The sequence below is a fragment of the Pelophylax lessonae genome (assembly GCF_965119305.1).
Source record: "Pelophylax lessonae genome assembly, chromosome: 10".
Classification (NCBI taxonomy): Eukaryota; Metazoa; Chordata; class Amphibia; order Anura; family Ranidae; genus Pelophylax; species Pelophylax lessonae.
In genome coordinates this window covers 205,395,731-205,408,726 of record NC_138777.1, presented here as the reverse complement: position 1 = coordinate 205,408,726, position 12,996 = coordinate 205,395,731, and the positions used below count along the sequence as shown (strand labels likewise).

General features: G+C 46.1%; 1 protein-coding gene across 1 annotated transcript in view; it reads right to left on the bottom strand.

Moving 5' to 3' along the window:
- Window positions 1–7,856: 7,856 nt before the first annotated feature.
- The window catches only part of LOC309566025 (cocaine esterase-like), a gene marked incomplete at both ends in the record, with an annotated part of 44,007 nt that continues 38,867 nt past the window's right edge, over window positions 7,857–12,996 (bottom strand). Inside the window, 3 exons of the mRNA XM_082271044.1 lie at window positions 7,857–8,076; window positions 10,316–10,388; window positions 10,546–10,695. Of these exons, the coding sequence (XP_082127170.1) occupies window positions 7,857–8,076; window positions 10,316–10,388; window positions 10,546–10,695 (443 nt within the window). The remainder of the gene's footprint in view (window positions 8,077–10,315; window positions 10,389–10,545; window positions 10,696–12,996) is intronic.

Below are 12,996 nucleotides of genomic sequence, written 5' to 3'. Positions count from 1 at the left end.
CTCCATGTCTCACCCTCTCTTCTCCTCTCCATGTCTGACCCTCTCATCTCCTCTCCATGTCTGACCCTCTCATCTCCTCTCCATGTCTGACCCTCTCCTCTCCATGTCTGACCCTCTCCTCTCCATGTCTGACCCTCTCCTCTCTTCTCCTCTCCATGTCTGACCCTCTCCTATCTTCTCCTCTCCATGTCTGACCCTCTCCTCCTCTCCTCTCCATGTCTGACCCTCTCCTCTCTTCTCCTCTCCTCTCCATGTCTGACCCTCGCCTCTCCATGTCTGAGCCTCTCCTCTCTTCTCCTCTCCATGTCTGACCCTCTCCTCCTCTCCTCTCCATGTCTGACCCTCTCCTCTCTTCTCCTCTCCTCCATGTCTGACCCTCTCCTCTCCATGTCTGACCCTCTCCTCTCCATGTCTGACCCTCTCCATGTCTGACCCTCTCCATGTCTGACCCTCTCCATGTCTGACCCTCTCCTCTCCATGTCTAACCCTCTCCTCTCCATGTCTGACCCTCTCCTCTCCAATTCTGACCCTCTCCATGTCTGACCCTCTCCTCTCCATGTCTGACCCTCTCCTCTCCTTGTCTGACCCTCTCCTCTCCTTGTCTGACTCTCTCCTCTCCTTGTCTGCCCCCCCCCCCCTTTCCTTGTCTGACCCTCTCTTCTCCATGTCTGACCCTCTCCTCTTTTCTCCTCTCCTCCATGTCTGACCCTCTCCCCTCCATGTCTGACCTTCTCCTCTCCATGTCTGACCCTCTCCTCTCCATGTCTGACCCTCTCCTCTCCTTGTCTGACCCTCTCCTCTCCTTGTCTGACCCTCTCCTCTCCTTGTCTGACCCTCTCCTCTCCATGTCTGACCCTCTCCTCTCCATGTCTGACCCTCTCCTCTCTTCTCCATGTCTGACCCTCTCCTCTCTTCTCCATGTCTGACCCTCTCCTCTCCATGTCTGACCCTCTCCTCTCCATGTCTGACCCTCTCCTCTCTTCTCCTCTCCATGTCTGATCCTCTCCTCTACATGTCTGACCCTCTCCTCTACATGTCTGACCCTCTCCTCTCCATGTCTGATCCTCTCCTCTCCATGTCTGATCCTCTCCTCTCCATGTCTGATCCTCTCCTCTCCATGTCTGACCCTCTCCTCTCCATGTCTGATCCTATCCTCTCCATGTCTGACCCTCTCCTCTCCATGTCTGACCCTCTCTTTTCCTCTCCATGTCTGACCCTCTCTTCTCCTCTCCATGTCTGACCCTCTCTTCTCCTCTCCATGTCTGACCCTCTCTTCTCCTCTCCATGTCTGACCCTCTCTTCTTCTCTCCATGTCTCACCCTCTCTTCTCCTCTCCATGTCTGACCCTCTCATCTCCTCTCCATGTCTGACCCTCTCATCTCCTCTCCATGTCTGACCCTCTCATCTCCTCTCCATGTCTGACCCTCTCCTCTCCATGTCTGACCCTCTCCTCTCCATGTCTGACCCTCTCCTCTCTTCTCCTCTCCATGTCTGACCCTCTCCTATCTTCTCCTCTCCATGTCTGACCCTCTCCTCCTCTCCTCTCCATGTCTGACCCTCTCCTCTCTTCTCCTCTCCTCTCCATGTCTGACCCTCGCCTCTCCATGTCTGAGCCTCTCCTCTCTTCTCCTCTCCATGTCTGACCCTCTCCTCCTCTCCTCTCCATGTCTGACCCTCTCCTCTCTTCTCCTCTCCTCCATGTCTGACCCTCTCCTCTCCATGTCTGACCCTCTCCTCTCCATGTCTGACCCTCTCCATGTCTGACCCTCTCCATGTCTGACCCTCTCCATGTCTGACCCTCTCCATGTCTGACCCTCTCCTCTCCATGTCTAACCCTCTCCTCTCCATGTCTGACCCTCTCCTCTCCAATTCTGACCCTCTCCATGTCTGACCCTCTCCTCTCCATGTCTGACCCTCTCCTCTCCTTGTCTGACCCTCTCCTCTCCTTGTCTGCCCCCCCCCCTTTCCTTGTCTGACCCTCTCTTCTCCATGTCTGACCCTCTCCTCTTTTCTCCTCTCCTCCATGTCTGACCCTCTCCCCTCCATGTCTGACCTTCTCCTCTCCATGTCTGACCCTCTCCTCTCCATGTCTGACCCTCTCCTCTCCTTGTCTGACCCTCTCCTCTCCTTGTCTGACCCTCTCCTCTCCTTGTCTGACCCTCTCCTCTCCATGTCTGACCCTCTCCTCTCCATGTCTGACCCTCTCCTCTCTTCTCCATGTCTGACCCTCTCCTCTCTTCTCCATGTCTGACCCTCTCCTCTCCATGTCTGACCCTCTCCTCTCCATGTCTGACCCTCTCCTCTCTTCTCCTCTCCATGTCTGATCCTCTCCTCTACATGTCTGACCCTCTCCTCTACATGTCTGACCCTCTCCTCTCCATGTCTGATCCTCTCCTCTCCATGTCTGATCCTCTCCTCTCCATGTCTGATCCTCTCCTCTCCATGTCTGACCCTCTCCTCTCCATGTCTGATCCTATCCTCTCCATGTCTGACCCTCTCCTCTCCATGTCTGACCCTCTCCTCTCCATGTCTGACCCTCTCCTCTCCATGTCTGACCCTCTCCTCCCCATGTCTGACCCTCTCCTCTCCTCTCTTCTCCTCTCCATGTCTGACCCTCTCTTCTCCGCTCCATGTCTGACCTCCTCTCCTCTCTTCTCCTCTCCATGTCTGACCCTCTCTTCTCCTCTCCATGTCTGACCCTCTCTTCTCTTCTCTTCTCCTCTCCTCCATGTCTGACCCTCTCTTCTCCTCTCCATGTCTGACCCTCTCTTCTCCTCTCCTCCATGTCTGACCCTCTCTTCTCCTCTCCATGTCTCACCCTCTCTTCTCTCCTCTCTTCTCCTCTCCATGTCTGACCTTCTCCTCTCCATGTCTGACCCTCTCCATCCCACCCCATGTCTGACCCCCTGTACTCCTCTCCATACCACCCCTTGACTGACCCTTGACTGAGGGGGGGCATTGGGTGGAGCTTGGGCGGTACTTTTAAACGTGGGAGGAGCTTGGGCGGGACTTCCTTTAAAATGTGGGCGGGGTTATCAAATTTACCTTCGGGCTGAAGCCCCTGGTCTTTTTCCCACCTAGCAACGCCCCTGCACACGCTGCTTATGATTGGCGGCGGGCAGTGCCTGCTTCCTGGCAGACTCGATCCGAGCATGCCTAAGCCCATCACTACCTGCTACTAGCACTTAACAGAGCCCTGTTCTAGCTCTATCCACGCCAATATCACACTGCAAATGGCCGCTATGAAGAGAATATTTTTATAGTGGGACTAAGAGCAATGATCCATGATTGGGCACAGTCATCAATACTTTCTCCAATCATGGCTGTGAGAGTGATCTGTGTCCTGATCGAGCAAAGCTTTCATTGCTTTAGCCAATCAAGGCTTCCAATGCACTGTGCGGTACAGTGCATTGTGGTAGTTCAGTGAACCGAACAAACAGTTGAATGCCCGACAATTTGGGTGTTTGTCAAACGGGTGAAGTACCGATGTTCGGCCTGAACTCATGGTCAGGCTGAACAATTCGCCCAACTCTAATGCTGAGTTCCCAGGTCTGTACACCTGCTGTTCCCATTATGAGGGGTTCTCACCATCCCTGTACTGAGTTCCCAGGTCTGTACAAATTATAGGCCCATTATGAGGGGTTCCCACCATCTCTGTACTGAGTTCCTAGGTATGTACACCTGCTAGGCCCATTATGAGGTGTTTCTACCATCCCTGTGCTGATTTCTTGGGTCTGAAGACCTGCTGTGCCCATTATGAGAGGTTCCCACCATCCCGGTGCTGATTTCTTGGGTCTAAAAACCTGCTGTGCCCATTATGAGAGGTTCCCATCATCCCTGTGCTGAGTTCCTGGGTCTGTACACCTGCTGCGCCCATTATGATGGGTTCCCACCATCCCTGTGCTGAGTTCCTGGATCTGTACACCTCCTGTGCTCATTATGAGGGGTTCCCACCATCCCTGAGCTGAGTCCCCTGGATCTGTACACCTGCTGTGCCCATTATGAGGGGTGTTAAGATGAGATACAAAATGGAGTTGAAATACTAAACTGTAACAAGATCGAGTCGCCAGAAACTATTTCTACATGACTTACAAGTGAACTATAAGTGAACCATTGTTTACCTCTTGCTGTGTTCTGAGTTCTTTCTCCTGTTTTTAGCCTTGTCTAGGCAATGTAGGAATAAGAGGATGTCTGTAAGAGCCCGTTCACACCAATACGACTTGTCAGGCGACTTGTCAGCCTGACAAGTCGCGGACCGTCGCGGTCCATTGTGTAATACAGGAACGGTTCTAATAGGAGCGACACAAGTCGCTCCGACTTAGAAAAAAGATTCCTGTACTACTTCGGGGCGACCTGGAGCGACTTGCATAGACATTCATTTTATGAAGTCCGTGCAAGTCGCGCCGAAGTTGCACTGCACGCGACTTCACAGGTTGCCCCCTAAGTCGGATCACCATAGTGTGAACTGGCTCTAAGACTAGGCCTTGGATGGTAGCTATTGTTACTGATGGGTGGGATGATGATTACAGGCAGGTGGATAGGAAAGGAAAAAAATTCTTGTGTCTTTGACTAAGATAATTTCTTTCTTTCTTTTATATTATGGGGTTCTTTCACGTTATTTATTTTGATCACTTTGGCTGGTGTATAAAAATCAATTAGTATGCAAACATCATGTATCCGCGGTTATCAACATTTATCATTTATGTGACACTTACAATGTTATCTCAGATAATAAGAATTTCCCACTTTCCCCTGGATATGTGCCCAAGATAGAGAATAGTGAGAATTAAGGTAGACACTATTTAAAAGGCAGGATACGTAAAGACAGGCCCGGAGCAAAAAAAAAAAAAAAATAGGCGTAGGGCCTCATGAGGGGGTGGACAGGGGACACGGAAATGGAGGGGTTAATGGTGGGGCTGTGGCCGGTGGAAAAAGGGGGCCATTGGCTAGCAGTAAGGTGGGGTGGGGTCAATGGACTGGTAATACTGGGAGGGGGCTCGGAATCTACAGCAGAGCCGCGTGGGGACCGTTGGAAGGAAGAAGAATCCCCGCCCTCCCGCCCTTGAGCTTCAGGATGCGGAACATGGAGCTGGAAGCTGCTTGTGGGCATGTGGGTTGTAGAGTGTTTGGTGCTGGCGGTTGGGGGTCTTTGGAGGCGTTAACAGATTTTGGTCAGTGCATAGGGTGACCCATCCAAGGTATGGAGCCCTCTAGTGGATCCCGGTTAGTAGGGGATTAACCGGGAAGTGGTAAAGAAGTGGTATCAGGGGTGAAGTGTGTTTGTTCCCGTGCTGGTGTTTTGCGGCTGGGGACCGTTGGATTTTTGGATACTGATACCGTTTTTGAATTGGAATTTTTGGTGCCTCCCAAGACCAACAACCCCTTTTTCTTGATATGATACTGGAGTATTTATGGTTCATGTTTAAAATGTTTATTTTGGTATTGTGTTTTGTTAATAAAATGGCCTACCAGGCCACATTTTCTCCAAGTCGGTTGTCAGCAGTATTTTGTTTAGAATTAAGAGAAAGGGGTGAGTACACGTAAGATCAAGAGTGGGCATCGGTTATACCCCAATCATGCACAATATGGCATAAAAACTGTGTGTTTCTATCCTGTACTTTGTCACTCTACCTTTGATGCTCTGTAATCCAGTGTACACTACTATTTATTCAGTAAATTATACATACAGGGAGTGCAGAATTATTAGGCAAATGAGTATTTTGACCACATCATCCTCTTTATGCATGTTGTCTTACTCCAAGCTGTATAGGCTCGAAAGCCTACTACCAATTAAGCATATTAGGTGATGTGCATCTCTGTAATGAGAAGGGGTGTGGTCTAATGACATCAACACCCTATATCAGGTGTGCATAATTATTAGGCAACTTCCTTTCCTTGGGCAAAATGGGTCAAAAGAAGGACTTGACAGGCTCAGAAAAGTCAAAAATAGTGAGATATCTTGCAGAGGGATGCAGCACTCTTAAAATTGCAAAGCTTCTGAAGCGTGATCATCGAACAATCAAGCATTTCATTCAAAATAGTCAACAGGGTCGCAAGAAGCGTGTGGAAAAACCAAGGCGCAAAATAACAGCCCATGAACTGAGAAAAGTCAAGCGTGCAGCTGCCAAGATGCCACTTGCCACCAGTTTGGCCATATTTCAGAGCTGCAACATCACTGGAGTGCCCAAAAGCACAAGGTGTGCAATACTCAGAGACATGGCCAAGGTAAGAAAGGCTGAAAGACGACCACCACTGAACAAGACACACAAGCTGAAACGTCAAGACTGGGCCAAGAAATATCTCAAGACTGATTTTTCAAAGGTTTTATGGACTGATGAAATGAGAGTGAGTCTTGATGGGCCAGATGGATGGGCCCGTGGCTGAATTGGTAAAGGGCAGAGAGCTCCAGTCCGACTCAGACGCCAGCAAGGTGGAGGTGGAGTACTGGTTTGGGCTGGTATCATCAAAGATGAGCTTGTGGGGCCTTTTCGGGTTGAGGATGGAGTCAAGCTCAACTCCCAGTCCTACTGCCAGTTTCTGGAAGACACCTTCTTCAAGCAGTGGTACAGGAAGAAGTCTGCATCCTTCAAGAAAAACATGATTTTCATGCAGGACAATGCTCCATCACACGCGTCCAAGTACTCCACAACGTGGCTGGCAAGAAAGGGTATAAAAGAAAAAAAGCTAATGACATGGCCTCCTTGTTCACCTGATCTGAACCCCATTGAGAACCTGTGGTCCATCATCAAATGTGAGATTTACAAGGAGGGAAAACAGTACACCTCTCTGAACAGTGTCTGGGAGGCTGTGGTTGCTGCTGCACGCAATGTTGATGGTGAACAGATCAAAACACTGACAGAATCCATGGATGGCAGGCTTTTGAGTGTCCTTGCAAAGAAAGGTGGCTATATTGGTCACTGATTTGTTTTGTTTTTGAATGTCAGAAATGTATATTTGTGAATGTTGAGATGTTATATTGGTTTCACTGGTAAAAATAAATAATTGAAATGGGTATACTGTATATTTGATTTTTGTTAAGTTGCCTAATAATTATGCACAGTAATAGTCGCCTGCACACACAGATATCCCCCTAAAATAGCTAAAACTAAAAATAAACTAAAAACTACTTCCAAAAATAGTCAGCTTTGATATTAATGAGTTTTTTGGGTTCATTGAGAACATGGTTGTTGTTCAATAATAAAATTAATCCTCAAAAATACTCATTTGCCTAATAATTCTGCACTCCCTGTAGACTGAAGATTTACCTGTGTGGATGTCCTTCATTTCTAAGTGATTTGTAACAGGGGTTCCCACAATCCATGTGCTGAGTTCCTGGGTCTGTATACCTGCTGTGCCTACTATGAGGGGTTCCCACCATACCTGTGCTAATTTCCGAGGTCCGTACACCTGCTGTGCCCATTATGAGGGGTTCCCACCATCCATGTGCTGAGTTCCTGGGTCTGTACGCCTGTTGTGCCAATTACGAGAGGTTCCCACCATCCCTGTGCTGAGTTACTGGGTCTGTACACCTGTTATGCTCATTATGAGGGGTTCCCAGGTCTGTACACCTGTTGTGCTCATTATGAGGGGTTCCCCGATCTGTACACTTGTTATGCTCATTATGAGGGGTTCCCACCATCCCTGCGCAGAGTTCCCGGGTCTGTACACCCGCTGTGCCCATTATGAGGGATTCCCATGGAATAAAACAATTCTACAGAAGGAGAAAGACTATGTAGTGGGGGTGGAGCTGAGAACACTATTACAGAATCTCCAAGATATATAAAAAATACAAACCAGCCAGTCTCCACCCACAACTGAAATATCAGCTTTTAATCACATTTGAAATGTAGATTTGCTCAATTTTTTAATTGTTTAATTAAATTGTTTAATCCAGAGTGCTCTTTCGCCTCCTCCGATATCTTACGGATTTTCTCAGAGAGAAATTTGGTCCAAAATTCATATTTTGTGCCTTTCAGCCTCTTAGCGGCCTTCTGCTTCGACTGAATATCAATCTGCAGATAATCTTCATCCTGGTCATACCGCGGCCACTCAGGCAGGCCGGGTCCATTGGGGTCACTAAAATAAGATGGATAGAAATTATAATCAGTATAAAAGGAAGAGTGAATTCTGCACCAGAGGAGCTTACACTCTTAAATTCACGCAGTAGTCACATACGTTTATTATAACTTTATGTAACTATGTAAAGAATAAAAGGAAAAAAAAAATAGCTGATCACATCTGTCTCGGTACCAGATGAGCTTACACACTAATGTCCCCCCACAGTCACACACTATTATTATACATTTATATAGCTCTGACATATACCGCAGTGCTGTACAGAGAACACTGAGCCAGTCACATCAGTATTTGCAACAGAAGAGCTTACACTCTAGTGGTACAGACAAGCAGATGTCTAGATGGGGTTTGTGGATTATGGAAGGAAACCTATATTATCACAGAAGATATTCATACACTATGTAGATAATATTAGGAACGAAAACCAAGACCCCAACGATGCAAGCCAAGAGGATTAACCACCAAGGCACTATGAAGGGCTCTCTCCCCCAGCTCCTGGGTGCGCACAACATTATGAAATACCAGAGCTGTGAATTTCTTTACAAGTTCATAGATAAGCATGCACCATTTGCAAACAAATAAAATTAGCGCAATTTCCGTAGATTAATCCGTGCTCTATCTAACTGATGCAGTGTGAGTACTGAATTCCTAATAATTATAGCTGATTTTATATGTTAAAAATTTGAAAATAAATTGAATTGGTCAATAATTAAAAGTGCTAGTGCATGAACAAATGTGCAAACAAATGTGCCAAACTAAAGTGCAGATGCCGTATGTCTCTCTCAATAGAAACTGTGTTAATATGTGTTATATAGCTCTAGCCAATATATATTATACCCAGATAAATCCTCAATTTTAAATAATGCTAGTGCAATGAGTATTTTGTATATAGGAAAAGTGCCAGTACAATTAAATGTAAAAAATTTGCAAATTATGTCAATTATTGGAAACCACAATTTATCAAAAAGAATATATCAAAAAGTATATAAATTATAATGGTGACAAATCAATCAATATTGTGAGAATTAAGTCCATCAAACAAATCCATAAAAATCCTTGTCTAGATCAAACACACCAGAAGCTCTGCTGGTAAAATTATAACCAGCAAACAAGCATAAGCCCCAACGGCAATCAGCCAGACACCTTGTCTCCTTATAATCACACCAGGATGGATCAGGGCTCAGGATGGTCCATATGAAGAAACATAAAAAGGAATGCCGACCATAGTGTAAAATTGTATAACACTTGTTTATTTAAACATAAGATTATTCACACTCACATGGGCCGGTGTCTACCAGACACAAAGAATCTGCGTATATATAAAAAATCCTCCACTGCCCCGGTCACCGTATCAGTGTGACCGGAGCCTGGATGCAGTGTAGCAACGCGATGCGATAATGTCTCAGTGTCCTATGCCATGCCCTACCGGTTTCGTCACCTGACGTCTTCACGGGGCGGTCTTATTTCTCACAATATTGATTGATTTGTCACAATTATAATTTTTATACTTTTTGATATATTCTTTTTGATTAATTGTGGTTTCCAATAATTGACATAATTTGCAAATTTTTTTACTTTTGATTGCACTGGCACTTTTCCTATACACAAAATACTCATTGCACTAGCATTATTTAAAATTGAGGATTTATCTGGGTATAATATATATATATATATATATATATATATATATATATATATATATATATATATATATATTGGCTAGAGCTATATAACACATATTAACACAGTTTCTATTGAGAGAGACATGCGGCATCTGCACTTTTGTTTGCCACATTTGTTCATGCACTGGCACATTTAATTATTGACCAATTAAATTTATTTCTAATTTTTAACATATAAAATCAGCTATAATTATTAGGAGTTCAGTACTCACACTGCATCAATTAGATAGAGCATGGGTTAATTTACGGAATTTGCGCTAATTTTATTTGTTTATAAATCGCATATATAGCATCACTATAGTTGATTGGCTGCATTTCTGATAGGTTATCCTTAATATTAAAAAAAAAAAGCTCTCTATTTTTTCCAAAGAGCTTCTAGGCGCCAGTTCCCCTTATTATTGGTATGCACCATTTAGAATCAATTATGACTGGATATTTAGATTCTTGTATAAGTCCAACCATGACTGGTTCTCTTTCATTCTGGTCCAGTCTGGTGTCAGGCCCAGCAGTGTAGCCTCCAGCAGTGTAGCCTCCAGTCCTAATAATTTGAGTCTTACCCGGTCCGAGCAAAGTTGGCCCAGTACTTCATCATGTTCTTACTAAGGATCTTTTCATCTTCATCCGCCTGGGCTGGTGGAGAGAAAAGAAGTGACACAATCTGTAAACTTCCACAGACACCAAGATACAAGAAAGTGATAACCAGATATCAGAATATTTATAGATGACCAATCACTGAATCAGCCTAGAATTCTGTGGGGTGAATGGTAGAAGGGGCAGTACCATTTACCTGAAAAGAGAGCATCTTCATCAAGGAAGGGTCCTCCAATCACAAAGAAAAACTCATCACCATGGTCAGCCTTCACATAATCCGGCTTAATATCTTTAAATAGAGATGGACGACGACGGAACTCGTAGAAGTAGACAGGATGTCCAGAATCTATGGGAGAATAATGGTTTAAGCCTCGTTCACACTGGTGCGATTTCAGATGCGACATCACATTAATTTCAGTGGTGCCTATTCACATCAGTGCAACGCAACTTTGGGAAAGGGTCCTGTGCTACTTTGGTGTGATGCAGCAAGATTTTGTGCCCTATAGACTTCATGGAAATGCCTCAACGCATCTACGTGCATTTTTTTATGCAATTCCAGTGCGTCTTTTTTCCCTCCAGCTATTCTCTTCCAGAAATCAAAGTAGTATAAAAATTGTGTGAAAAACTGATCAAAAACACACTAAGAAAAAAAAAAAAACACACTAAGTCATACTGCTGTTCCGCTACATAAGTTCATTAGAAATCAGATGAAATCGCGGTTGTACTAGTGTAAACAAGGCCTTACTGTCAAGATGAGAATGAAGAGAAAAAAGGCATTTAAATTGGAATTAAACCCAAACCTAGGAAAAAAGCAACTTGCCTTTCCCGCTGCTCCATCACATAATCTAATAGGCAGGGCTTCAAGGACTTACCTGCTAGCATTTCTGGACTCCCTCCTGCTGCCAGCATCCTTGCAAACCCTTCAGCTACCAGCATCCAGGATTCCTTTCAACTGCCATCATTCCCATGCTCCCTCCAGCTGGCAACATCCCTGTTTTTCTACCAGGTGCCATCATCCCTGGACTCGCTTCAACTGCCTTCAATCCCGGACTCCTTCCAGCTGTCACCATCCCTGGGCTCCCTTTGACTGCCACCATCCTCGGGCTCCCTTTGACTGCCACCATCCCCGGGCTCCCTTCGACTTCCTCGCTGCCGACTGGGGACGGGAACGCGCCGCCGCCGACGCGCGCTCGCCCCCCTAGCTTCCCGTGCACGACTGACGTAGGTCTACGTTGGTTTGTGCAGGAGAGCCACGCTGCCGCAGTAAAAAGGCGGTGGGTGGTTGGGAAGTGGTTAAACTGCCTTCATCCCCGGGGCTCCCTTCAACTGCCATCATTCCTGGGCTACCTTCAACTGCCATGATCCCTGGCTCCCTTCAACTGCCATCATCCCTGGGCTCCTTTCAACTGCCATCATCCCCAGGCTCCCTTCAACTGCCTTCATCCCTGGGCTCCTTTCAACTGCCATAATCCCCCGGCTCCCTGCAACTGCCATCAACCCTGGGCTCCCTTCAATTGCCATCATCCCCGGGCTCCCTGCAACTGTCTTCATCCCTGGGCTCCTTTCAACTGCCATCATCCCCTGGCTCCCTTTAACTGTCATCATCCACGGGCTCCCTTCAACTGCCATCATCCCCGGGCTCCCTTCAACTGTCATCATCCCCGGGCTCCCTTCAACTGTCATCATCCCCGGGCTCCCTTCAACTGCCATGATCCCCGGCTCCCTTCAACCGCCATCATTCCTGGGCTCCATCCAGTTGCCAGCATCCCTAGGATCCTTTTAGCTATCCACATCCCTGGCATATGATGCCAGGAAAGCATTGGCTGAGTGGGTGGCACAGCACTGGCTGACGATTATTTTCTATGTGGAGTTTAGCTGTGTAACAAATGTGGGAATAACAAAATTTATAATGAAGGTATACTGGACAGCCACTGAAATATCTAAGGAATATTTAAAATGAACAGACACACCAAGATCAGTTTTGATAAAAAGCATAAAACAAACCTTTACTGGACATCAGAATACATCAAGCTTCTTGCACATGAAAGTTACCATAACCATTAACAAGACTCAAACACACTCCTATTCTCAATATCCCATAGAAAGGTCAAGTAATACACTGGATAGCTAGAGGGCAGGACAATAAGAAATCCTGGCTGCATGCTTGGTCTTTCCACAGCTCCAAAAAACAGCCTATTCCTCATGCTATGGACTCTTTTTATAGCCCTGAATTCCAGAGACCACCCACAGGATGTAATTATTTCTCTTGACCACTCACAGGTCATTTTGTGAGCAAGGTCAGCAACACATGGTTGCACTTCCCAGCCACAACCACATGGTCAATTGGATATGCAGCAGCCGTCTTTAAATACACAACGTCAAAGGTTCACTAAAACACCTGTGGGTGAGAGATAGTATTACACATGTATGGGGACATTTGTCATGAATCAGTCAAAAATATCCACAACTGATACAAGCTGTATGTGATCACTTATAGAAATAATCCTAATGTGTAAAATTAGGGTATAACACCCCATTTCCTGTGAACATCAATTTCAAGCGGCAGTTTTGTATGTAACATTGTTTCTTTAGCTGTAATACCATCTAAATTATCAGCAGACAATGAATATTCACCATGGAACTGGGG